Genomic DNA, 27,956 nt, shown 5'->3' on the forward strand with positions numbered 1-27,956 from the left:
TGATTAGAACTCAATACTTTTACTGCCAAGGGTCAGGGAACTAAGAACATGCAAGCTTGTGGCCTGGCAAATAAATAAATAAGGGATTCAATAATCAATAAGTAAATGAATGAATGATGTTTTTACAACTGGACATAATAGACATTCATCATTTCACTTTTGATGAGTATATTGTGGGTTTATATTTACTCACACAGATCGGTAAGCATAGGAAAATAGCTTCAGATTTAGATGAGGACAAACCCCTTTACTTCCTTACATTGTTTCTTCACTCTTTCTTATTTGGAAGACAGTTTGAAAGTGCTTGTTACAAAACAGTCTTCTTAGTGGAAAGTGACTCAAAATGAAGAAGTCTCAGTTCTAGGTCTCCTTTTTACAAAGTCTTACCCAACAGGAAGTGAGCACGAGGTAAACTGCGTAAACTTCAAGTGCTGCAGAGATGAAACATAAACCAGGAAGAATGATGCCATCGGTATACTTGATGGGAACACATGTACCATGTGAAGAGACATGACAAAAACAGCCCTCCTTAAATTACTTTTGGCCATAATGATCATGTTCATTTTAATTTTGCCAGAATATTTCCAGGCACCAAAAGGTGAGTAATTACAATTTACTTTTCCTTTTTTAATTTTCTAAAATTATGTTGGTTAATGGTTACAGGAAAGGCCTTATTTTTGGCTACGTGCTGTGAGCGCTGAAGTTCTATGTCTGGAAAGCTAATAAAATGAGATTGTAATTTTAGTTGACTGTTACCTGGTACAGTAATCTTACTTACAGTACTTAGGTATTGTAGCATGCAATAATGAAACGAAAAAAATGAAAAGAAATACTTAAAATCTGTAGTCTCACTTTCAAACATTGAATTTACAATAATTTCACCATATGATTTTGCTCTTTGAAAGTTTCCTTCAAAACAGCTTTAAATATGCCTTCACATCCTGGAATTACTTTATAAATAAAGTAACATTTACTATGTTAAAAATGCTTGCATTCCTTTCCATTACAACTATTTCACACAAATTGCTCACTGTTACTTTTTGAAAAAAAAGTATAAAGACGTTTTTTCAAAATACAGCTAAAATAAGATGGGTAAAAATTTAAGTAGCTATATACCTGTATATATTTGTAATTAGAGAATAATGGGGTAAAATTATCTCTGTTTATATTTCAGAAAATTGTGATATTGCTGAGACCTAGAGTAGGAAAAGAAATAGATGTAAATTTAAACTACTTTTATATGTCAGTAAGATTTGAAAATATATTATCATGATTGTTTGAATGGTAATTGTGCTTCCTAGCATTTTATAAGAAGAAAAATTAAAAAGAAAATGCTGTATTCGGTCATTAAAAAGTTATCATATGAACTGATTAAAATCAGAGAAAACCTTGTATTTGATGACTTTTTACAATGATTATTTATTGTTGTATATACATATACTAAGTGACTTGATGAATATGCTGTTGTTAATTACATTTAATGTCATATTGCAAGGGTTATTTAATATTGCATATACATGATGTGAAGTAGCAGATAATTTCTTTGCTTAATAAACACTGTGAATGTACATTTTGTGAATAATTAAAATTTTGAAATTTCTCTTGGTTTTCTGGCATTATGTTGCTTAGATTAAGCAATCATAGCATATATTTTAATTGATCTGTTAATGACTGGTTAGTGTTTTGTGACAAGTAGCATGTTAAAAAAGCATGTTAAAAATTATTCTTTTGGGGGCAGATGTATTGACAAATAATCTACCATCATTGATAACAACTTTGTACTCTCAGTTTCCTAATTGTTTACAGTAGCTTTTCAATACTACATTTACTGCTTCCTAAAACTTAAAATAGCCATGTCTCTTTCCCTGGTCCAAAAGCAATGTCGAACTTTTCTCCAACTCTTTTTGGAGTGATGGATTTATTTGAGAATTTTGTTTTGAAGGAACTCTCCTTGGGGCCAAAAAACAAAACTATTTGAAAACCACCATTTTGTCCTGATACCGTTTTGTGGTAGCAGGAATTTTGCACATAAGTGAAAAGTTGATTAGGCAAAATGTTTTACACATATGATAGTATAATAATAATGCTTTATATCTTATAATGGCTTATGGATCACCAGGAGCAAATTTATATAGACTCATTTTATACAGTTCTATATTGATTAAACTAAGGATGCACAATTGTTTTGTCTTTTTTATTTGGTGGCAATTTTTCACCACAACAATAGCTCCTTATGAAATGAGTTGACTTGTTAACCAAAGTATTTTGCAAAATAAGCTATTTAGTAAGATTTTTTAGATGGTAAGATAAGAATGTTCTGCTGCTGCTGCTAAGTCGCTTCAGTCATGCCCGACTCTGTGTGACCCCATAGACGGCAGCCCACCAGGCTCCCCTGTCCCTGGGATTCTCCAGGTAAGAACACTGGAGTGGGTTGCCATTTCCTTCTCCAATGCATGAAAGTGAAAAGTGAAAGGAAGTCGCTCAGTCGTGTCCGACTCTTTGCGACCCCATGGACTGCAGCCTACCAGGCTCCTCCGTCCGTGGGATTTTCCAGACTAGAGTACTGGAGTGGGGTGCCTCTAGAAGTACTAAAATTACCTTGAGAGTTCTCCTGTAGTCTTATTCTCCCTATGAGTTACTTGTGTCTCTTTTTCATTCTTATGTTCTATTCACTTTAATATCTAAGATAAATATTATAAAATGATTTTTACTTATAAATTATGTACTGATACACTGTCTTTAGCATGTCAAATGAATTCAAAAGGAATCTTAATGAGGAATAATGTATTCACAAGGTTTAATAGATTTGATTTCGAAATAATAAGCCCTCTGAAGACCTAAGTTAAAAATAGAGCACTCTGTTTGATCATTTTTCATCAAGAATGTATCTGAGTCTCTGAATAATCATTACTCAGAATATTCAATTATTATAATTACATAGTGTAAGCTATTTAGTCTAACTTCTTTGGAAGGGGAACTTCTTTAATGATATTTGGGACTTGTAATAACTCTGCATTGGTATTCACTGGCAAGAGAGCATATTCTAGCTTTCAGTTTATTGGAAAGACATCTTACACTAAGACATAGTAGTTAATACAATGGTTTCATACTCTTATATTGCATTAGATAACAGAGATACAAAAGATAGTGGATATATTTTTATTCAGAGCCTCTTGAAGTTAAGAAACCTGGGTTGTTCCAAACAAGAGACATTTTATCAACCCACTTTGGGTGGATTTACAGTCTTTAAGAGAAACAGAGCTCTGGTTAACTCATATAAATCTCAGTGATCTTTTATTTATTTGTTCTTTCACTTACAAATAGTGTCTAACAGTACTAGGAACCCAAGGCTACAAAAACGAAAGGCAATTCTTCCTTCAAAAAGTTTTCAGTCAAGGGGAAGACTGACTGATAAATAATTAAATACAATACTGTAATAATGGAGATAGCAATATAAAAGACACAATGGGAACGTAAAAGTTGCTTCCAGTCCTCTCGGGGGGAGGGCGTTTCTTCATTTTTATTCACAAAACAAAACAGCTGTCAGAGTTCTAATGATCAATTAATATTTCTCCTTAGCTACGTTAGAAGCACTTTCTAAAAGAAGGAATTGTTACTGATTTTCAAATAAAATGTATTCATACTGACATCTCAGAAACTCTTGAAGCCAGAAATTATAGAGTTATGTGAGTATATTCCAGATTGTGGTGAAGAGCACCAGGAATAGCACAGATGAAAACACCACAGACCTAATTTTATTTGTTGTTTTGACTTCTTCTCTTACTTTTAGGAGTCAAACTCGCATATACTATGTTTATCAGCTTTCACTTCCCTTCCATTTCACACTTCCTGATGGAAATGGCAGTATAGTGAGCAGTGAATTGAAGAAAACAAAGGATAAAAGAACCTTAAATACCTATAAAGGACAGGATAAACCCTGAAGTATATGAGCATATATTCATATTTTATGTCTTTATTATAAAGACCAGTGTAATCAAGGATAACTGCAATTATTTTGAAAAATTGTTATCCTAGTCCTTAAAAAATATATCCTTATTTTTTTATTGGTTTGCTCATTCAATCAGCAATACCCAATCAGGTTTGGAATATAATCATGACCATTAAAAAAAGGGTAAAAAATACATATTTATGCATACATCAGTTCAGTTCAGTTCAGTTGCTCAGTCGTGTCCGACTCTTTGTGACCCCATGAATCGCATCATGCCAGACCTCCCTGTCCACCACCAACTCCCGGAGTCCACTCAAACCCATGTCCATAGAGTCAGTGATGCCATCCAGTCATCTCATCCTCTGTCATCCCCTTTTCCTCCTGCCTTCAATCCCTCCCAGCATCAGAGTCTTTTCCAATGAGTCAACTCTTCACATGAGGTGGCCAAAGTATTGGAGTTTCAGCTTCAGCATCAGTCCTTCAAATGAACACCCAGGACTCATCTCCTTTAGGATGGACTGGTTGGATCTCCTTGCAGTCCAAGGGACTCTCAAGAGTCTTCTCCAACACCACAGTTCAAAAGCATCAATTCTTCAGTGCTCAGCTTTCTTCACAGTCCAACTCTCATATCCATACATGACCACTGGAAAAACCATAGCCTTGACTAGACGGTCCTTTGTTGGCAAAGTAATGTTTCTGCTTTTTAATATGCTGTCTAGGTTGGTCATAACTTTTCTTCCAAGGAGTAAGCGTCTTTTAATTTCATGACCGCAATCACCATCTGCAGTGATTTTGGAGCCCCCAAAAATAAAGTCTGATACTGCTTCCACTGTTTCCCCATCTACTTCCCATGAAGTGATGGGACCAGATGCCATGATCTTAGTTTTTAAACAGGTACTATCCCTGGAGGAGGGAATCGCAATCCACTCCAGTGTTCTTGCCAGGAGAATCCCATGGACAGAGGAGCCTGGCAGGCTACAGTCCATGGCATCACAAAGAGTCAGACACTACTGAAGCGACTTAGCACAGCACAGCATACAGGTATTATATACCAAATACTTTTTACATATAATAAATTATTTTAGCTTATTAAATACTTCAACTCATTAATGGTGAAGTATTGTTCTCAAGAGAGACTATTTTGAAAATCTTTGGGAAGAAAGAATAAATCTAGATGGATAAATTTACTTTGTTGTAAGATTTTATTTCTTGCTGAATTTTCTGAATCATTATAGTTTTTAAATAGCTACTAATGAACACGGATTCATATATATATGTATCTTAGACGTATATAATGGCAAAAAAAAAATAATGCTTTTCACTGCTTGGGCAGAACTGGCTTTATTCTCTCATAGGTTAGGTTACAATACCAACAACCCTTGCTTGGGAAGCTTTCTAACTACTTGTCTCATTCATTTGCCTTTGTAGATAAATGTTCTCTCTGAATATCTTGTATCTGCCACATTAGAAGGCATTCAATGAGTATTTGTGACTAAGTGAAATTTCTGAGTCATATTATAAAGGAAATAAAAAATATTATAAAGAAAATAAAAAAATGCTTTCTGAAAGGAAGCATTTCTCATCAGGCCCTCACAACCATCTCTTGATTTAGGTAGGCCAGGCATGATTACCCTCATCTTACTTTTTGGGGGGCCACACTACACAGCGGTAAAGAATCTGCCTGCAATGCAGGAGACCTGGGTTCGATCCTTGGGTTGAGAAGATCCCCTGGAGAAGGGAAAGGCTACCCACTCCAGTATTTTGGCCTGGAGAATTCCAGGGACTGTATAGTCCATGGGGTTGCAAAGAGTCGGACATGACTGAACGACTTTCACTTTCACTTTCACACAGCTTACGGGATCTTAGCTCCCTGACCAGGGATAAAAGCTGAACCACCTGCAGTGGAAGCACAGAGTCCTAACCACCATCAGGGGACCCCTTCATCTTACATTTTGGAAACATAAAATTTCACCACAAACCTTGAACTTCTGGGCTGCACAGCCTCTGAAATTTATTTCACAGAATCTTTTACTTAAAAGATATCCATCTCTTTACCTTGAATCATTTTTCTGCTATTTTCCCCCCAGTGGAAAATTCCGTAGTGTGGGATATGATAAAAATGGCAGGTATTTAGAAGAAAGTTTATAGTTTTAAATTCTTTGATATAAGAAAAGTGAGATAAACCCAAGGTAAGTAGAAGGCAGGAAATAATTAAGACAAGAGCAAAAGTCAATGAAATTAAACGATATGAAAGAAAGGATCAATAAAGTCAAAAGTTGGTTCTTTAGAAATTCTAATTAAATGGAAACACTTCTGGAATGATTGATGTTTCAGTTTCTTATGGCTGCTGTACAAATGACCACAAACAGTAGCATCAAACAGCACAAATATATTATCTAGAGTTCTGTAAGTAGAAATCCAGCAGAGGTCTCACTGGGCTAAAATAAAAGTGTTAGTAGGGCTACATTCTTCTCAGAGGCTCTAGGAAAGAATACCTTTGTTTTCTTGTCTTTTCCATCTCCTAAAAGCTGCCGGCTTTCCTTGGCTTGTGGCTTCTTCCCACCTTCAAAGCCAGTGATGGCCTGTCGAGTTTTTCTCACATCTGAATCACATGTATGATTACATTATGCTTACCCAGATAATCCAGGATAATTTCTCTATTTTAAGAACAGTTCATTAGCAACTTGAATTCCATCTTTCGACTCAATTCTTCTTTGCCATGTCATGTAACATATTCACAGGTTCTGGGAATAAGGATGTGGATATCTTAGGGAGGCCATTATTCTGCCTGCTAAAACTGAATAATCAAAAAAGAGAAGGAACAATAACTAACTTAGTAATGAAAAAGAAACATAGAAATTAAAACTATAATGAGATTATTAAGAATAGCTGTAAGTCAATAAATTTAAAACATAAAGACACATTTCTAGAAAAATATAACCTATCAGAACTCACTTGGGAAGAAATGGAAAATCCAAGAATTGTAGAATAATTAAGAAAATTGACCAATGGTTTAATTTTCCCTGAAAAATCACTTGGTTCAGATGTTTTTATACGTAAGTTCTGCCAAACTTTCAAGAAATGAATTGAATAGATAAATATAATTTGTTATAAACCATTTGAAAAAATACAAAAAGGGAAACATTTTCCAATTTATTAAAAATTTAAAAAAATTTATTTATTTATGACTGTGCTGGGACATTGTTGCTGCCTGCAGGCTTTCTCTAGTTGCAGCGAGTGGGGGCTACTCTCCGGTTGCAGTGTGCGGGCTGATCATTGTGGTGGCGTCTCTTGTCGTGGAGCACAGTCTCTAGCGCAGGTGGGCTTCAGTAGTTGGCATTCCCAGGCTCTAGAGCACAGGCTCAGTAGTTGTGGCACATGGGCTTAGTTGTTCCGTGGCATGTGGGATCCTCCTGGACAAGGGATGGAACCCATGTCTCCTGCATTGGTAGGTGGATTCTTTGCCCCTGAGCCACCAGGGAAGCTCTCCAGTTTATTTTTTTTTATACATTTATTTATTTATTGTCTGGGCTGGGTCTTTTGTTGCTTGGACTTTCTAGTTGTGGCAAGCAGGGGCTACTCTCTATTTGTGGTGCGCAGGCTTCTCACTGAGGCTGCTTTCTCATTGTGGAGCATGGACTCTAGGGCACTCAGGCTTCTCTGGTTGCAGCATGTGGGTTTGGTAGTTGCGGCTCCCTGGCTCCAGAGCACAGGCTTAATAGTGTGGTGCACTGACTTAGTTGCTCCAAGGCATGTGGGATCATCCTGAATCAGGGATTAAACCTGTGTCTTCTGCATTGGTAGATGGATTCTTTACCACTGAGCCACCAGGGAAGCCCCTCCAATTTATTTTTTAAGGCTAGTGTATCTTAGTATGCAAACCTAACAAAGACAGTACAAAAAAGGAAACTTTACAGCCAATCCCATTTTTAAATATAGATTAAAAACCTTTAAACAAAACATTAAGAATCTGATTGCAGCAATGTATAAAAATGATCAAATTAGATTTATTCCTGGAATGCAAGATTGAGTTAGCATTAGAAAATCTAATAATGTAATGCACTATATTAACTGATTAAAGAAGAAAGCCTATATAATCATCTCAATACTTGTTGAAAGAGCACTCAATTAATATATTCATCAGTCTTTATAATTAAAAACTCAGCAAACTAGGAATAGAAAAGAACCTCCTTAAAGTGAAATGGGATATCTAAAAATGATTATATATCAGTCTCGGTAATGAACATCATAAGTATTCTTCTTAAGATCAGGAGCAAACAAGGATGTCCACTCTCAACACTTCTATTCATTATGGTACTGGAGGTCCTAGTCAGTGCAGTAAGACAAGCAAAAGAAATAAAATGTGTAAGGAGTGAAAAGCAAGGAATAAAGTTGTAATTATTTGCAGTAAATTAACATATTTATGGTCTTCACTAGTGGCTCAGTGGTAAAGAATCCACCTACCAATGCAGGAGACAAGGTTCAATCCCTGAGTCAGGAAGATCCCCTGGAGAAGGAAATGGCAACCCACTCCAGTATTCTTGCCTGGAGAATCCCATGGACAGAGAAGCCTGGGGGGCTAGTCAATGGGGTCACAAAGAGACAGACACGACTTAGCAACTGAGCGCAAGCACAAAGCGTATCTATATAGAAAACTCAAAAGATTTCTAGGAAAAATTAAAATTAATAAGGAAGTTTACAAAGTGATAAGAAATAAAATTTATATTCAAGAGTCAATTGTATATCCATCTACCGCTAACAAACAGAAAACATATTTCTTAAAAAATACTGTTGGCAATAGCAACAAAAATTAAGGTACCTGGAGGAAATCTAGCAAAAGACATATGGGACCTTGATGGTGAAAATTTGGAAACTTTATTAGAAGATATCAAAGAAGACCTATAAAAGTAGAGAGTAAGAAAGGAAGAAAAGAGTGATAGGAGTAACTCAGTATCATATCTTTCTTCTCCAATTGATTTTGAGATTCAAGTCAGAATCACAACTGGGTTTTTCACCAAACTTAATAAGCTGATTCTAAAAATTTATTGGAAAGAACAAAGGATCAAGAATCACTAAGACATTCCCAAAGAAAATGAACAAGGTTAGGGGATTTTTCCTATGAGAAATAAAGATTTCCCTGGGGGCTCAGATGGTAAAGAATCCACCTGCAATGTGGGAGACCTGGATTCCATCCCTGGGTCAGGAAGATCCCCTGGAGAAGGGAATGGCAACCCACTCCCAGTATTCTTGCCTGGAGAATCCCCGTGGACAGAGGAGCCTGGTGGGTCCATGGGGTCGCAAAGAGTTGGACACAACTGAAGGGACTAAGCACACATAAAAGCTTTATAAAGCAAAAGTAATTAAGTCTGTCAGATGTCTTTGCCAAGAAAAGAACAAAATTTGGAACCCGGAAATACAGTCATACATACATACGTGGATATTTGATGGATTATAGAGATGTCATTCAGAGAAGGCAATGGCACCCCACTCCAGTACTCTTGCCTGGAAAATCCCATGGATGGAGGAGCCTGGTGGGCTGCATTCCATGGGGTCGCAAAGAGTCGGACATGACTGTGCAGACTTCACTTTCACTTTTCACTTTCATGAGTTGGAGAAGGAAATGGCAACCCACTCCAGTGTTCTTGCCTGGAGAATCCCAGGGATGGGGAAGCCTGGTGGGCTGCCGTCTATGGGGTCACACAGAGTCGGACAGGACTGAAGTGACTTAGCAGCAGCAGAGATGTCATTACAGATAGTGGGGAAAAGATAGACTATTTAATAATTGCTAGTACAATTGATTATCACATGTGGAAAAAATTAACTTGGTTTCTTACTCCATACTGTCTTAATTCCAGATAGATTAAGAACTTACACATAAAAGGCAGAACTTCAAAACTTTTAGATGAAAATGTGGATGAAAATCTTTTTAAAAGAGAAAGATTTCTTAAACAAGATGCAAAGCACAATTTGTAAAGAAAATGATCATTTTAAAATACTCAAATTAAGAGCTTCCTTTAACTAAAAGACCATAAAGAAAACAAATAAACAAGGTACAAATGATGAGAAGATATCTTGATAAAAATGCAAATAACTTCTTAAAATTGCAAAGAGGAAAGTTTAAAAACCCCTAAACATTAATAAGAAAATGATAATCTACTAGAAAAATAGAAAAAGTAGGAACTTTTAAACCATGATAAGATTCCATTTAACATTCACCAAATTGTTAAAACTTGAAAAGCTTTTGCCAAGATACGTGTCAATGAGAACCTTTCTACACTGCAGGTGGGAAGACAAATTGGTACAACTTCTTGGTATAATGATTTGGCATTTTCTAGTGAAATCCAAGATGAGCATACTGAATACCTGGCAATTCATTCAGTGTGTATGCTAGAGAAACTTCTGTAACTGCGTACTAGGAGATATGTTCATGAATATTCATAGTAGTGTTAGTTAAAAATAAACTTAATTGAGATATAATTTACATATGATAAAATGTGCCACTTTTAAGTGTAAAGTTGAGGTTTGACAAATTTTTACAGCAGTGTAACCACCACCACAATCAAGATATAAACCTTACCAGCATCTCCAAGATATCCCTCATTCTCCTTTGTAAGAGAACCCTTCTCCCACCATCAATACTGTTTTCCATTTTCTAGAATTTCACATAAAATGGAATCATATTAGTATGTAGTGAATTGAGTCTGGCTGCTTTCCCTTGGCATAAAGCATTTGAGATTCTTCCATGTTGTTGTTTGTATCAGCACATTCTTCCATGTTGTTGTTTGTATCAGCACATTCTTCCTTTTTGTTGCTGTGTAGTATTTCATTATGTGGATATGTCAGGAATTATTTATATATTCACTAGTTGTTGGTTGTTTGCATTGTTTTCAGTCCTTGGCCATTATAAATTTTACAAGTGCCATGAAGCTTCATATACAGGCGTTTGTGTGGACATATGTTTTTATTTCTCTCTTGTAGATTCCTAGGAGTAGAATTATTGGGTCACATGCTAAGTGTATGGTTAACTTAAAGAACATAAAAATATCTTCCAAAGTGATTGTACTATTTTACATTCCTACCAATAACACATGAGAGTTATGGTTCAAAGCAGTATTATCCAGAACAGCAAAAATAGAAACACCTCAAATGCTCAGTCAGAAGAATATATACATAAATTGTAGTATATTCTTTCAAAGATACCACAAATAATTAGTACAGCAATATGCAGCAACACTACTAGAACACATTAAGCAAAACAAGCGAGTCATAGATGAATACCTACAGTATAGTCCCTATATATGGAGAAGGCAATGGCACCCCACTCCAGTACTCTTGCCTGGAAAATCCCATGAATGGAGGAGCCTGGTGGGCTGCAGTCCATGGGGTCACTAAGAGTCGGACATGACTGAGCGACTTCCCTTTCACTTTTCACTTTCATGCGTTGGAGAAGGAAATGGCAACCCACTCCAGTGTTCTTGCCTGGAGAATCCCAGGGACGGGGGAGCCTGGTGGGCTGCCGTCTATGGGGTCGCACAGAGTCGGACATGACTGAAGCGACTTAGCAGCAGCAGCAATCCCTATATATGTATATAATTTGCCAATGAAACAATGTTATTTAGGAATATATACATTTTGGGAAGACTCTAAGATGAAGCAAAGGAGTGATAAACACATTTTAATGATGGTCTTTAAACTTTGGAAAACAAGGAGTGTGTAGGGGTGGGATAGGGTACTTCAGAGATGTTGCTAATATTTTGCTTCTTAATCTGTGTAATAGATACATGGGTGTTCATTTATTTTTATTATTCTTTAACTGGAGTAATATATTTTATATTAATATATACTTATATATGATAAATATTTATAATAAAAGTTCAAAAAGAAAATAAAGATAGTTCATGTTTTCGTTGCTTTTCTTTAAAAAGAAAAAATAATTGACTTGGCCTTTGTCTTATACTGTAACTTATTTTCCTAATTCTACTTAGTATTCTATATCGTTACCTTGAGGGATTGCAGTCTTAGTACTAGAGTAATTCTGGTATGCATTTTTCTATCTCTGGAAGTGAGAATTTAGATGTCTGACTCTCAGCAATATTAATAGCAGTAGTTAAATTCATAAATCCTTGTTTATGAAGATGAGATTATGACCCACAATAACAAAATATGACTGAGTAGAATTCATTTATTTCTTAAAATTATACTAGGGAAGGATATGTCCTATATTTATTTCTTTCCTAATTGAATTATTTAAAACTAAGATTAGGAACCCATCATAAAATGACCTCATAGCCAAATATAAAGGGTATACCATCAATTCTAGAAAGCCCAGTTTGTCATTTATTGGATAAGAAGACTGCAATATTGACAGTAAAAATTTCTCTATCTCCCTTCTAGGTTATAATATAAGAATATCAAGTTCAAGAAGTTGAAAATTTCATAAGATGAAAAACATCAGTGAGGAAAATGGAAAGAGGGCAAGAAATATGTTTTTCATGTGTTTTAGTAATACAGAAAAGCCATAAACTACAGATTTGCATCAGATAGTGAATTCCTATCATCTTACTGAAACAGTTACTGAAGACAGTTTTTTTTTAATTAGTTATTAATTCGATTACAGCTTTGTTTAGAAATATATTGAAACATAACAAAACTGCATATTTGAGTAAAATACAATCTATGCCTCCCAAAACTTTTATAGCAACTCAAGTATGAAATGTGTTTATAGCTGTAAATTACCTGTGAAATATTACAGAAACAATTTCAAACACAGAGGGCTGGTAAATGAACCTTTAATTTATTAAATCATCAAAATATAATCATCAGTAATGAAACAATTATGAAATTACGATCAAAGTACAAATTCCACCAGTAAGAAAATGTGCCTTAATATCAATCAATAGTTTCATTTTCTTTTAAGTTTGAATCAGGATGTATGACTAGGAGTAATCACTCTTAAAAATGAAGCAAGTCTTTCATTGTGCTCCATATTATTTAGAAAATTTTTAAAATGTATTTTGCCCCAAATGATTGTGAAAAATGGTAAAGAAAGACACATAAAGATGGAATTGAGCATGTCAGTTATTAATATTTTCTCATCCTAGTAAATAGCTGTCAAACTGAGAATATCTGAAAGAGAGGTTACCTATTCCTTGGTTCACCATTACTGCTACGTAGGGATTCCCAGTTTTTACATGGTGAGCTTCAATTACTTGTGTGGATTAAATCTTAATCCATCATAAATAAAGGATGAATTTTTAATTTTTACTTTGGGATATGGGCTTGTATTTTAATAATACACACTTGTTTTCATATATACTGCATCATTTGATGCTATTATAACCCCACAAGATTAGCAGGATCTGGTTATTATCTCTATTTTGCTAATAAGAAAATGAGACTTGTGGAGATGAAGTGAATTGTTCAAGCATCTCAGTTAATAACAGATATAGCACTAGAGTCTTTTGCTTTTGCTTTATTTTTTTAATTTAAATTTATTTATTTTAATTGGAGGCTAATTACTTTACAATACTGTATTGTTTTTGCCATACATCAACATGAATCCACCACGGGTGTACACGTGTTCCCCATCCTGAACCCCCCTCCCACCTCCCTCCCCGTACCATCCCTCTGGGTCATCCCAGTGCACCAGCCCCAAGCATCCTGTATCCTGCATTGAATCTAGACTGGTGCTTCGTTTCCTATATGATATTATACATGTTTCAATGCCATTCTCCCAAATCATCCCACCCTCGCCCTCTCCCACAGAGTCCAAAAGACTGTTGTATACATCTGTGTCTCTTTTGCTGTCTCACATATAGGCCTATCGTTACCATCTTTCTAAATTCCATATATATGCATTAGTATACTGTATTGGTGTTTTTCTTTCTGGCTTACTTCACTGTGTATAATAGGCTCCAGTTTCATCCACCTCATTAGAACTGATTCAAATGTATTCTTTTTAATGGCTGAGTAATACTCCATTGTGTATATGTACCACAGCTTTCTTATCCATTCATCTGCTGATGGACATCTAGGTTGCTTCCATGTCCTGGCTATTATAAACAGTGCTGTGATGAACATTGGGGTACACGTGTCTCTTTCAATTCTGGTTTCCTCGGTGTGTATGCCCAGCAGTGGGATTGCTGGGTCATAAGGCAGTTCTATTTCCAGTATTTTAAGGAATCTCCACACTGTCCTCCATAGTGGCTGTACTAGTTTGCATTCCCACCAACAGTGTAAGAGGGTTGGTTCCCTTTTCTCCACACCCTCTCCAGCATTTATTGCTTGTAGACTTTTGGATCGCAGCCATTCTGACTGGCGTGAAATGGTACCTCATTGTGGTTTTGATTTGCATTTCTCTGATAATGAGTGATGTTGAGCATCTTTTCATGTGTTTGTTAGCCATCTGTATGTCTTCTTTGGAGAAATGTCTATTTAGTTCTTTGGCCCATTTTTTGATTGGGTCATTTATTTTTCTGGAATTTCGCTGCAGGAGTTGCTTGTATATTTTTGAGATTAGTTGTTTGCTTTAAAATCAGTCTTCTTTCTACTAGGCCATTAATTCTATATCTGACACTTGTCTGCAGACAAAATATAAAAATTATGATATCATCTATTAAATTTCATCTTTGGAGATTCAAGTAGGTTGAATAATGGTTGCCCAAAGATATCAGGTGTCAATTCCTGGGAACCTGTAAAAGTTGCCTTATAAATAAAAAGGGTCTCTATAGATGTGGTTAATTTTAGGATCTTGAGATGGGAGATTATCCTGCCATACCCAGGTGGGATCTAAATCCAACCACACGTTTCTGTATGAGAGAGAGGCAGAGGGAGATTTGATATAGATAGAGGGGCAGAAGATGAAGGTATAGAGAAGAAGGCTCTGTGACCATGAAAGCAGAGATGAGTGTTGTGGCCACAAGCAAAGGAATGCCAGCAGTCTCCCCAAATTGGAAGAGGTGCAAGGAACAGATTCTTTCTTAGGGTCTTCAGAGGGAGTGTGGTCCTGGGGACATCTGAATTTTAGACCAGTATAACTGTCATTGAACTTTTCACCTTCAGAACTGTAAAAGAATAAATTTCTCTTGTTTTAAGCCAGCAAGATTGTACTAATTTGTTACAGCAGCCTTCAGAAACGAGTACAGAGATTCTGTTCAGGTTTTCCATTCCCTGTTCAACTCCATGCAATTCATGTGAGACTCTATTTTGAAACAGATGGATTCAGAGGAAAATAAGGTTTGTCCATTAAAACTTTCCTAGAAGAGAAAATGGTTAAAATGTTAGGATTTCCAAGAACTTCTCAGCAAAGACTTCTCTTCTCTGAAAATTAATAGGGAGTGTTGACAGATTTTTAATAAGAAATATTTAAACACAGTAGATATTATTGTTTCATGTGAAAACCAAGTCCTGCTGCTGATAAACTCAAATGTACTGATCTGCCTAAGATAACTGAGCAGTATATTGGGTATTTATCTGAATGCCAAAACCTCAAAATTTCATAGTCAAAAATTTGTTTTTCTTTGTAGGAAACATGTTGGAACTATCATGTCTGGAAGTATATTTACAACAGAATTTCAGCTATTCATTCTTCTCTATAAATGCTTCTTTTGTGACTTTTCTGCAACCAATAAAAGAAACTCAGACTATTACGGGAATCTTTCTAAATCACTCCAACTTTCAAAACTTTACCAGGATTTGCCAAGATATCACAAGTGAACTCAAGACATGCTTCTCATGTTTGGCTTGTGAGTCCAAAGGAAACACTGATTTTATTTTTCAGGAACAAACATCAAAAGGTAAATGCGAAAGAAAAGTGAGAACAAAATCTGTCAAGGATAAATAACCTTATTCTGTGAAAAAAAAGTATTAATAATATATTCCAATTTTAAGTCCAGTGGCCCTGAAACACTCAGCTGTGTTGTGCTTGATGAATGACTTACAGGCTTGGGACAGTAACTTGGTCTTGGTTTACTTTGATTTATCAAAAACAAAATATCCATTCTTAAAATACATCAAAATGCAGCTATAATCCATGTACATGTGATAGCTAAAGGGTTATTTAGCATGCTGTCTTCAAAAGTAATGAAAAACTTCTAAGTAAACTTGTAGGTTCTCATATAAAATCATATTTGGATTCCCCAAGGAGTCACTGAATCCTCAATGCATTTGTACCTACTTCTGTCTAATATTCATCCACTGTACATGAATTGTCTTTTTACTTGTTTAACTATCCAGTGAGCCTTCAAGAGCAGGAATCCTGTCTTTGTTCACTATGATATTTCTACATCTTAGTATAATGTCTGAACTGAGGCACTTAAAAGATACTTGTTTAATGAATGAATAAACAAATAAAAGAATAATTATGTATTATCCATAATATCTAACCAAACCTTTCATTTATTATCACTGAGAAATTAAATAATTAATTTACAGCTGTAAAATATACTGGTGGCCCCAAGCCCAAGCATCAAATTTAGTGCTTATACCTATTCAGTGAGATTGTTTGCTGGGCACCCCCATACTGGCATTTTTCCCATTCTTTCAAAATGGAAACAAAATTTCTTGGCGCTGACTTCAGATAAAGTACAATAGGCAAGTCTTTTTTCTAAGAATCTGCCTGCAATGCAGGAGACACAGGAGACAGTGACTTGATCCTTGGGTTGGGAAGATCCCCTGGAGAAGAAAATGGCAATCCACTCCAGTATTCTTGCCTGGGAAATGCCATGGACAGAGGAGCCTGGTGGGCTACAGTCCATGGGGTCCCAAAGAATCAGATATGACTGAGCGACTAAGCACATACACACACACATTCAAGTAATACTGTAACTATTGCAGGCTTCTGGGTCAAATTCACCAGAAAGCAATTTGGGGAAATACCTTCATCATGATAGAGAACAATGAAGTGTTTTAAGAATTGGAAGCTCACAGATTCTACTTCTCTGCCTCCTTGAAAAGTAAAGCATTGATAAGTTATTCTAGTTGCTATGGCTGTGTAGCAATCACCCCCAAACTGAGCGGCTCTAACAACAGCAATCATTTAACTTTTTTCTTTCTTCTTTCCTTCCTTTCTTTCTCTCTCTCTCTCTCTCTTTTTTGGGGAGGGGGTCAAGAATTCAGAATGGGCGTAACTGGGCATTTCTGGCTTGCAGCATTTCATACTGCTGGAGTTAGACAGTGACTGGAGCTAACACAGGGGTGGGCTAGAGCAGCTACAGGCAAGCTGGGCATTTCTCTCTCTTCTTGTAGTCTCAGAGTTTTTCTATGTGGTCTTTCTATTCGGGCTAGCTTGGGCTTCCTCACAGCATGATGGCTTTAAGTCGTTGTTACTTAGTGGCCCAAGGCTCCACCATTAGGGATCCAAAAAACAAGGTAGAAATTGCTTCGTATTTTCTGGCCTTATCATACGATGTAATTTTCTCTGCATTTGATTGGTTACAAGCAGGTGAATCCTTCCACAGAGATTCAAAGGGAAAAGTATTAGACTCCATTTATTTATGGTGGAGTGGCAAAGTTTTAGGTTAACGTGTGTGTTATGGGTTGAATTATATTGGAGTTCTAACCTCAGTATCTCAGAATATGCCGTTATTTGGAAATAGGGTTGCTGCAGATGTAAGTAGTTCAGTTTAATGTGTTATAGTGCTACTCGCTCAGTCGTGTCTGACTCTTTACCACCCTATGGTCTGCAGCCTGCCAGGCTCCTCTGTCCATGGAACTCTCCAGGCAAGAATACTCGAGTGGGTACCCATTCCCTTCTCTAAGGGATCTTCTCAATCCAAGGATTGAACCTGGGTCTCCTGCATTGCAGGCAGATTCTTTACCATCTGAGCCACCAGGGAAACCCATGGATAAAGTCATTAGGGTGGGCCCTAATTCAATATGACCAGCATCCTGATTGAAAAAAAAAAAAAGTGGGGGCGGGGGCAGGAAATTTGAGAGAGATCAGGGTGATGTTCTACAAGACAAGGAACACTGAAGACTGCCACCAAACCACCAGAAGCTAGAAGGGAAGCATGGACAGATTTTTCCTCGCAGCCTTCAGAAGGAAGCAACCTTGTCAACACTTTAATCTTGAAAGTGTAGCTTCCCGAACCGTGAGACAATACATTTCTGTTGTGTAAGTCACCCAGTTTATGCTACTTTATGACAACCCTAGCAAACTAGTATAATGTGGGATGGGAAATAATGCTGTGACCATTTTGGTAAATATAATCTGTCCCACAAGTCATCAGGGAAATGTTTTTTTTTTTCCTTTGAGAGGCTCCAAGTGTATTTCAATCTCACCTAGTTTTCAAACTCTTAAAAAAATGTAAGCACTTTAATTGTTACTTTTAGGCTGATAACTTCTTGTTTCTACTCTTTTCTTATTGTATAGGAAGGAAGAGATTTAGCTTTGAGTTGTGTGTGTTTTCTTACTATGTACTACTGTTTTTTTGCGTGTGAATAACATTTTCTTAATCTCTTTCTAGTTCTTATCATGAGAGGATCAATGGAAGTGAAGTCAAATAATTTTCACTCACCTTGTCAACATTTTAACTTCACTGTAACTCCTACGGTTGACCACCTGGAGGAATATAATCTTACCTGTAATCTAAAAACCCACACTGGAAGGTCAGCAATCAAGGAGGAAGATCCAACTGAGGCAACATCTATAAACCGTACTTGTAGAATTATGGAACACCCACATAATTGTATAAACATTTCTTTCCATTTAGAAATGGATGCAAAAAGTAAGTTTTAAAGGAAATTAGAGGGAAAAGGAGAGTAGAATACAGACACAAAATTAAGTAAGGGCTACCATGTAAGCTTCACTTTAAGTTGAATAGTTGAAGAATTTTATTGATGAAATAACAAGGCTAGAAAGAATGTTAGCCCTTTTACCTGTTTATTTTACCTGTTTATTTTTCAAAAACACACACAAAAATGTGTTTTTGTGGAGCACAGCTGTACTCAGAGGCAAAGGAGGCATCTATGCGTTGTTATTTGAGAAACATTACAAAGACCCTCCGCCCTAGGATAACTCTGGGAGTGCCTATTATCTGTGTTTGAAGTAATACTATCACACTTGTGTATTAAAGGGTGAGATTTCTTTTTAAATGTAAATATACATGTACATTGTGATATGCTATTAAAGTCTGAATTGATTTAACATGTCCTTGCTTAGAGCTGAGAAACAGACCTGAGAAAAAGGGATTTTTGATGTACTCCTGTGAAGATAGGTGGGGTATAGATTAAGCATTTTGAGTCACTGGAGGACTCCGGGGGAAAAGTAGGAGTCTGGAAGATAAAACTCACATATATATTAATTCTATTTAAGGTTGATTACCTTCCTAGTCACCCTATTCTGAATTAACACAACTGATTCTTTTTTAAATTAATTTTTATTGGGGTATAGTTGCTGTACAATGTTGTGTATCTACTATACAGCAAAATGAATCAGCCACACATATGCATACATTACGTGCATTTGGACTTCCTTTTCATTCAGGACACCACAGTTCATTAAGTTCCCTGCGCTATACAGTATGTTCTTATTAGTGATTTTATATAGTATTTATATAATTTTATATATATTTTCTATAGTATATACTGTTATATCAGATCAGATATATAGTATTACAATTGATCCTTACTACTAAGCAAGGTGCCCTCACTTGATCCATAAACTCTACTCTTGAAGAGCATTTCATGATATAACCATTTAGTGAGTGCTTGCTGTATGCCAAGCAGGGTGCCAGGCACTGACGATACAGAGAAGTGTAAATGGTCAAGTGTCATCAGTGTAACAGGTGCTATGTTAGAATAATTTACTCTGTTTTCTGATCTTCCAAATATATGAAGTGTTTCAGATTGCCTTAGAATGCTTTTATAAAGCTTTAATCATTTTAGAGGCCATTTAAACTATTATATTTATCTTAAAGCAAACACAAACATATGATATATATGCATTTTTAAAGTGAAATATAAGACTTCAAATAAATTTCTCCTGTGAGTTAGTTTGCCTGAGGCCCTACAGCCTCTACATTTAGAGGGTATTTCGAGGTGTGGCTATGTGTAGGGAGGGTGGGAGACAATCTGAGAAAATCTGAACAGATGGTGGGAGAATCAGGGTGGAGGTTCTGAAAAAGCCATATAGAGAAGGTGACTATGATGAAATCTGAAATATAGAGAGGTTTGGATGACAGATACTTAAAACTTATGTTTATTTCAATGTCCATTTATGTATCTATCTAGTTGCTTTTTATATTTTCTAAAACATTAAGAAGAAATAAGCATTGCCATATTGAGAATTTTTGTGTTAATGGGAAAATTCATAAATTCCAAAATGAAGTAGTAATTGACAGCTTTTTTGGGTACATAAATCAGGAAGTTATCAGTGGTATACAACTATGTAGTGTCATATTTGGGAAAAAGTATACCTATCTCGCCATGTGTAGAAGAGAGAAATTTTATTTATATTTTATTCTGCTGTACAAAGACTAACTTGATCTCCTTTCAAAGTCCTATGTGCCAGTGGGCAGGGGAAGCTAAGTTCAGTTTAGTCTGGTAAATTTACTCTGAAACAATAATTTAACCTGTCTCTAGATTTTTTTCAGATTTCTATCCATTTCCCCTTGGTCCTCTCCAAGATGGTTCCAGGGATGGGGGCAGGGGGCCACAGGGAGTGTAGGGAGACACCCTCGTCTGTTCTTACTGGTGCTTTGGCGGGTACACTGGCTAGCTTGGTCCCAACGGTGTACACTTTGCTATTGCAGTATGATGTTGGTGAATGCACAGTTCTTTTTTCATAGCTGATCATTGCCCATGCTACCTTGGTACTGGGCCCACCTTGGCCTGCTGGTACCGTACATCTTCTGTGCCAGTTAACTGCATGCTTTTATTTTGCTGAGTGAGGTGTGGAAGTCTGGCCACTAAACAGCATGGAGTGATGCTGGGGAGGCTGAGTGCTGCCATCCCAAGTCAACCACTACCTTCTCCATTCAGCCTCTTCTTTAAATAAATGTTGACTGACGATTTAACGGACAAATGCACATGGAGTGGAGGGGCCTGTGAAAGGGATACCCAGATCGTGAGCCCCAGAAGGACAGTCACCCAAGGGTAAAAACAAGTTATATATCCTGCTAAGGTGAATAAGTACTACCTGTGATTTACATGCAAGGAAGAGGGTACATAGGTTGGTTTAGAATGTCAGTAGACAATGGTGTTTTGGACATAAGAAAGTCAGTCTCCTTTAAGTTACTGATATCTGGGGCTACTGGCCAGGTGTGTGTTTATGGGACGAAAGGAGATCTTGCTAAGCTATCACTGATGATGATTTTCCTTCCTTGTTGCCTCACTGTCATTTGAATGAACAATTTTTTTTTTTTTTTACCTGTATCCTTATTCAATCTGGGCAAGGGTAACTACGTTTGTAACTAATGTTGCATTTGATCTGATCATTACCAAGTGAGCCCCTGTAGGAAAAGAGGTCTGATTAATCATCTACTCAGGCCTCTTACATGCCTCAATCCAGCCTCTTTCTTTGTCTTTCCCTTTCTTCCCCATCCTCATCTTACTCATTGCATCTTTGATTTGAGGGCACATTTTTTTGGTTGCTTGGCCCAGGGTCAAATTGTTAATTGCAAGTGGCTCTGATGCTGGTATTCTGCTTGTTGTGATTCCAACCTAGTGACGGCAAAACTAGCATCGACATAACCTGGAAGTGAAATTAATTCTAGAATTTTGAAACTATCAATAAGCGGATCCCTGGAAACCACTTGGTCATGTTAGGAAAGAACTCAGGAAAGCAAGTGACCCTGTGACAGTGATGGGTTATATATTCAACTTCTCAGTTATGGACAGGATACACAGTAGAATCCAGCTGTATCACCATGGTGCCTCTTATCTGCTGCATCCCATTTTACTGTATTTTTGCTACATTTTTCTTTGTAGATTCTATCTGTTCCATGAAGATCACTTGGTATGTTCTAGTTCTATTAGTTTTTATAGTTTTGCTCATCTTCATTGTCAACAAAATACTTGAAGGCCACAGAAGAGTGCAGAAGTGGCAGAGTAAGTACTGAAAAAATGCACTATTTGGGATAATTTATTTAGTGTCCAGAAGTTCCTAATCTTATCTGTAGATTCCATTTCTTTTTTTGGTTCAATTTACCACTTACTGGGCATCTGTGTATTTAAGTGGTGATTCTAGGTAACTCAAGGACATAAGCATAGGTAAGACAGTGCCAGCACTCACGGAGTTTCCTGTGTCTTTCTCCAGCCCAGACAGGTGATTAGGAGGGGGAGGAAAGGCTGGGTTAATTGGAAGGAGTTTGTGGACTGGAGATTGAGCAGAGCTTGGTGGAAGTGAGGCAGAAGAGGGGTAGAAGAATAGGGAATGGTGATAAAGGATTTCAGAATTGGAGATCTTAAGCTCTAGGCTCTAGGTGATGAGTATGAGCAAGAGTCAATCTATAATAAGTGTGGGGGAGAAAATAGATTTTTGACTGTGAAGCACTAAGATGTGTAGTTGGAAATAAGGATAGTAGGAATCATATTTTAAAAGAATTAACAACTGATTAAGTATGACAAGGGCATCTACCTATCAGAACAGATATCGACTGTCAATTACTGTTGCAGTTCTATGGTGTGTTCCCATGTATATACTGGCCCTACCCTTCTGGTGTGTGCCCATGAACATACTGGCTGAATATTAAACCTGATGAGTAGTTGGTCTCTTAAGGATAGTATAAAGTGTATCATTACAAGATTAGGCTTTGGAGACGGGTACTTAGTTTAGAATCCTAGTGCTTCTACTTACTATTTATGTAACTTTGTGAAAATTACTTACCATGATTGAGTGTTCCTTTCCGCCTCTGTAAAATGAAATTAATCACCATTCTTACACAGGGTTGAGGTAAGGATTGAAATAAAGAGATTACATAAGAAGTAGTTCTCAATAAAGGATAGTAGTATTGTGCTGGGTGTAGTATTTCCCAAGACTCTTGTGTTCTTTACCAGGCAAGGCCATGTTAGTAGGCAGAGCAAACGGTTCCCTCTAGGTTTGAGGGAAAGTGTCATTAATTATTTTGGCTAAGTGTTTGTTGGAGATATTTCTGAAGACAGTTTCATATCATCTTGTCATTGGTACATTAGTATATGAGGTCCTAAACACATTGGTCAGTAATATCATCAATATTCTTCATTTGTAGAATAAACATTTGCAGAGCATTCCCATGAGTTTGTTTTTTTTTTTTTTTTAACTAGATTCTCAAAGTATATAGATAGGACATGTTCTATTTCTTTTATTTTATAGATTAAAAAAACCTCTGAGGCTCAGAGAGGTTAAGTAATACAGTAATAAAATGACAGAATTAGAATTAAGACCCAGGGTCTTTCTAGTTTTTCTTATTTTAAATAAATGTGTGTCATTTGCAATAGTACATAGTTTTGAGTTTCTTGATCTATTTGTCTATGAATGGTTCGGTTCAGTTCAGTCACTCAGTCATGTCTGACTCTTTGCAACCCCATGAACCACAGCACGCCAGGCCTCCCTGTCCATCACCAATTCCCAGAGTTTACTCAAACCCATGTCCATTGAGTCGGTGATGCCATCCAACTATCTCATCCTCTGTCGTCCCCTTCTCTTCCTGCCCTCAATCTTTCCCAGCATCAGGGTCTTTTCCAATGAGTCAGCTCTTCGCATCAGGTGGCCAAAGTGTTGGAGTTGCAGCTTCAACATCAGTCCTACCAATGAACACCCAGGACTGATCTCCTTCAGAATGGACTGGTTGGATCTCCTTGCAGTCCAAGGGACTCTCAAGAGTCTTCTCCAACACCACAGTTCAAAACCATCAATTCTTCAGTGCTCAGCTTTCTTTATAGTCCAACTCTCACATCCATACATGACCATTGGCAAAACCATAGCGTTGACTAGATGGACCTTTGGTGACAAAGCAATGTCTCTGCTTTTGAATATGCTGTCTAGGTTGGTCATAACTTTCCTTTCAAGGAGTAAGCATCTTTTAATTTCATGGGTGCAGTCACCATCTGCAGTGATTTTTGGAGCCCAGAAAAATAAAGTCAGCCACTGTTTTCACTGTTTTACCATCTATTTGCCATAAAGTGACGGGACTGGATGCCATGATCTTAGTTTTCTGAGTGTTGAGCTTTAAGCCAACTTACATATTAGAAAAGAGAGAGATATAAGCCAGATAGAGAAAATGTCTAGAAAGAGATCAATAGTGGGGAGTGACATTATGTTTTTAGGAATATCTACCTAAATGACAGGATCACTGGCTTTCAAAAACTTGCCTTGCAAATCCAACATATGAAGTAGTGAAAATTATCATGCCATTTAGGACATTAAATATTAAATATATGTCAAATATTCTGTATATCATATCTATTATACATAACAAAATAATATTCTGCATATAAGAATAGATGCACAATTGCATTTATGGCAGTGGAGAAGCCATTGGTTTTAGAAAGTATCTACTTGTTAAATGGAAAATAACAATAAGAAAAAGTTCAATGTCTTATTACTCTGGGCTCTGCTATGAATGGCCTATTTTCCTTGGTAATCCTTGGGACCAACATGGGGAATATATATTAAGAATATGCTTGCTTATCATCTAAATATCTTTTCTTGGAATAGGTCATAAATATGAACCTACATCTACCCTCTTACGAGGAAGTGATTCTGAGAAACTACGAACATTGAACGTGCGGGTTATTTCAGGTGAGTTCTGTGATATCCAAACAGAGCACTGCCTATGAAATTCCAATGCATTACCATTTCACTATAGACACAAGATCGAGTGATCTGAGCTCATTTAAATTAGTCTTGTAGCTGGAAGAAAGGAGCCATGAGCAAATGAAATCCAGTTTAATGTGTCTTATTATCAGGGGACAGTTATGATAAAAACTACCTCCTTAAATAATGGAAAGTTGGCTTAATTGGCAAGAAGAAATTCATGTGAGTAGGCAGAGGCAAGAAAGCAATAAGGAATAAGCCTCAGGTTTATTTTTAAATGAGACAAGATACCATTATTCCTTGGAATTGCAAGAAGTAATTGCAGAGTGGGCATAGTTTTGCTGGAGTCTTCACTTAGCAGAGGGTGTCATTGTACAAAGAGAACGTCTAATAGCCCCAATTAAAAAGTCCCCTGTCCTCTCCTGAGAGCTAGAAACAGAATAAGGGAATCCTAATTAGAGCAGCTGAGGGGGCTGTGAGCACAGATGCTGTGGTTCGATCTCATTCTTCTAATTGTGAAGTCTCTTTCTGAATTCAAATTGTCAAACCATATTTAAGAGAGAGAGAGAAAATACAACATGGGCAAAACTTCTTCATCAAGGAGAAATAATGTCCTCAACTCAGAAAACCAGAGAATTATGACTGGTGTTACCACGGCTCCTGGTGCACAGCCAGGGAGCAGGTGCCTTCACATTTTGTGAGAAGTTCGATAAGGAAGCTTCATGTCAGCTGTGTAAACAATTTTCAAAAACAAAAGGAAACCAAACCCTGAGCCCTCACCACAGCTACATTTGTAACCACATGGAGATTTGCACAGCATTTCACTGGAAAATATGCTCTGGGAACTTTCTTAGCTTTTTAAACTGGGAGGTTCTCAGAGCCCTAATTTGAGAAAAAAAATTGGGTTGGGTGCCCCTAAAGAGCTCAATTAAAAAGAAACTTAGACTTTCTATGCTCATCATTAGCAGTAAAATGGTTAACCTATGGCAAATAAGAAGCATTAGCTAAGTCATCATTTGACATCAGCAACGTACAGGAGCTTGGGCAAACTCTGGGTGATGGTGAGGGACAGGGAGGCCTGGCATGCGGCAGTCCGTCGGGTCGCAGAGTCAGACACACGGGGTGACTTGGACAGCAACAACAAAAATGAGGGGAAGGTTGATGAAAACTGCATGCGGTCAGTGCCAATTTTGTTTGATGAATGAAACAGACAACACAGGGTGGTTTCAAATGGCGAAAGTAATGTTTATTTGTGGCATAGCCTCTGCTCGCCCTTCTTACCCGGTGCCTGTGCCTGCCATTCATGGGCCAGGCATGTTCTAACCCAGTGCTCCTGGGCTTTGGGTTGACTTAGGAATTCTGGTACTTTCTCATTTTAAGTCATAATTCTGAACCCTGTAGCCTTGTCTGAGAAAAAGTCAGTAGTTCCCCTGTCAACCTGTATAATCAGGGGAAGCACAAATTTAAAGTACTAGCTAACCACAAGACTCACCTCACAGGTTCTATTTATGAGCCTGTGATTTTCATGCACCAGAGAACTCTGCCTCAGCCATCCTTTCCCTTTAATGGTTCTCATTAAAAATCCTCTGACTTTATTACCAGGCATATAATATTAATGTTTAGAGTGGGCCAAGGGGTGATGGCCTTTTTTTAAAACCAAGAGGTCTTTGGAAGCTTAGCATCTTAAAGGGAGGAAGAAGCAGATGCTTTCTTGTTATAAATATTCCTTTAACCTTAAATGCAGTTTCCCCCCTTCCATGATAAGTTGCTCTTTCTGAGAGAGAAATGGGAAGGAAATAATGTCTCCCCCGAGTGCTGTTTCTAAGGCCTCTCTTTGTAATGATGGATGATCAGCAACAGTGAGAATCTAGGGGAAAAAATGTGCCAGCATGATCCTCTGGAGAAGCAGTAACATGAGTGAAAAAGAAAAAAAAAATGTAGTTCAAAGAGACCAGTGACTGTAGTCACATTCAGCAGAGCAGCTTGCTGTCAGCCCTGCCTGTACGTTCCAGAAGGTCTCTTCAGTTGCTCATGTATTACAAAGTAAGTATTGTGACACACATACACACAGAGATATAGATAGCTCACACCCTCAAGAAGATAAGAGAGAAATAGCACCCTTGCACTGCACGGGGCCTGGCACGTGCCGGGGGCAGAGTGAACACAGGTGAAATAAATCAGCCTCATCGCTACAGAAAGAGAAGTCGCACAGAATCAATTCTCAAGCTTCTGTGTGTCTCTAGTATTTTCTCTCTTGCTTGGGGGAAGTGTGATGCCTTCTGTTGTCTGCCTTGGCATTCATCTATTTTACATTTTATTCACTTGACTATATTCTTTTCACACAGGTGATGACTCTGTCTTATTCATCTTTGGATTCTTGTCCCTAGCACAGTATCTGGCATGTAGTTCATGCACAATAAAAGCTTATTAAATTGCACAAACCCTAAGGGGAAATGAGTGTAGAGTAAAAGGAGCAGTTGAATGAGAAATGAACCTTGGGGGTGGGGAAAGGTGAAAACAAATGGAGAGACGGAATGATCAAGGGAACATAATTTCATTTCATTAAAGAACGTAAAATGCACTTTGTAGAACTGCTAAGGATATCAAAGGATAAAAAACATTTTGAAGAAATTTTGAGAACCATGCAAAAGTAACTTGGAGATTCATCCATAAAAATAGTGCTTAATGAGTTGACTCCCTTGGGAGATGAAGGCCAGGGTAGTGTATTTGAATCATTGGGTGCAGACAATAGAAACCAACTTGGCTGATTTGGCAGAAAGGAGATTTATGGGAAGAGCAGTAGAGAACCCATGGAAGCAACAAGAACATTAGGTAATCTAAGCTTGTGCAGGAGTTGAGGGGACAGGCAGCCAAAACACGACTGGTGTTACCCCATAGGAATGGTCTGTTGAGAATGCCTCTGCTGATGTCCACACCAGATGCTCCCTCTGGGTTGCCAGAGCTCCCCTTTGACCACTCAGCCACTTTGCATCACTGTCCAGGATTACAAGCTCCACAGAGGGGTATCTGGTTGACTGAATGAAGGCACAGATTGGTACTCTGGGTACCAGGAAGCAGGGCGAGGGGATGTCTGCCCCTCTAACTTCCTGCATACTTGAGAGTGCCCCTGAGATGGCCATATACTGGACAGCCAACAAATAAATATCTACGTGCATGACAGCAGGTTCCTAGGAGTTGAGCCTTCTCCACTGTGTGGGTCAGCCAGGGGAGTTCTATCATCTCTTTCCAGACTATGTCTATCAAAAATGGTGA

The 27,956-nt window shown here is 37.4% G+C and overlaps 1 protein-coding gene across 3 annotated transcripts in view; it reads left to right on the plus strand.

Moving 5' to 3' along the window:
* Window positions 1-229: 229 nt before the first annotated feature.
* TMEM156 (transmembrane protein 156) overlaps window positions 230-27,956 on the plus strand; it is a 42,348-nt gene continuing 14,621 nt past the window's right edge. Inside the window, exons 1-5 of one of the 3 annotated variants that reach the window (XM_010833581.1) lie at window positions 230-598; window positions 15,475-15,744; window positions 18,415-18,675; window positions 21,878-21,997; window positions 24,585-24,668. In XM_010833581.1, coding sequence (XP_010831883.1) covers window positions 511-598; window positions 15,475-15,744; window positions 18,415-18,675; window positions 21,878-21,997; window positions 24,585-24,668 — 823 coding nt within the window. In that variant the 5' untranslated portion in view covers window positions 230-510. The remainder of the gene's footprint in view (window positions 599-15,474; window positions 15,745-18,414; window positions 18,676-21,877; window positions 21,998-24,584; window positions 24,669-27,956) is intronic. The other 2 variants (XM_010833580.1, XM_010833582.1) reach the window with 2 other exon arrangements.

Source organism: Bison bison, unplaced genomic scaffold, assembly GCF_000754665.1.
Source record: "Bison bison bison isolate TAMUID 2011002044 unplaced genomic scaffold, Bison_UMD1.0 scf7180017863790, whole genome shotgun sequence".
Taxonomy (NCBI): domain Eukaryota; kingdom Metazoa; phylum Chordata; class Mammalia; order Artiodactyla; family Bovidae; genus Bison; species Bison bison.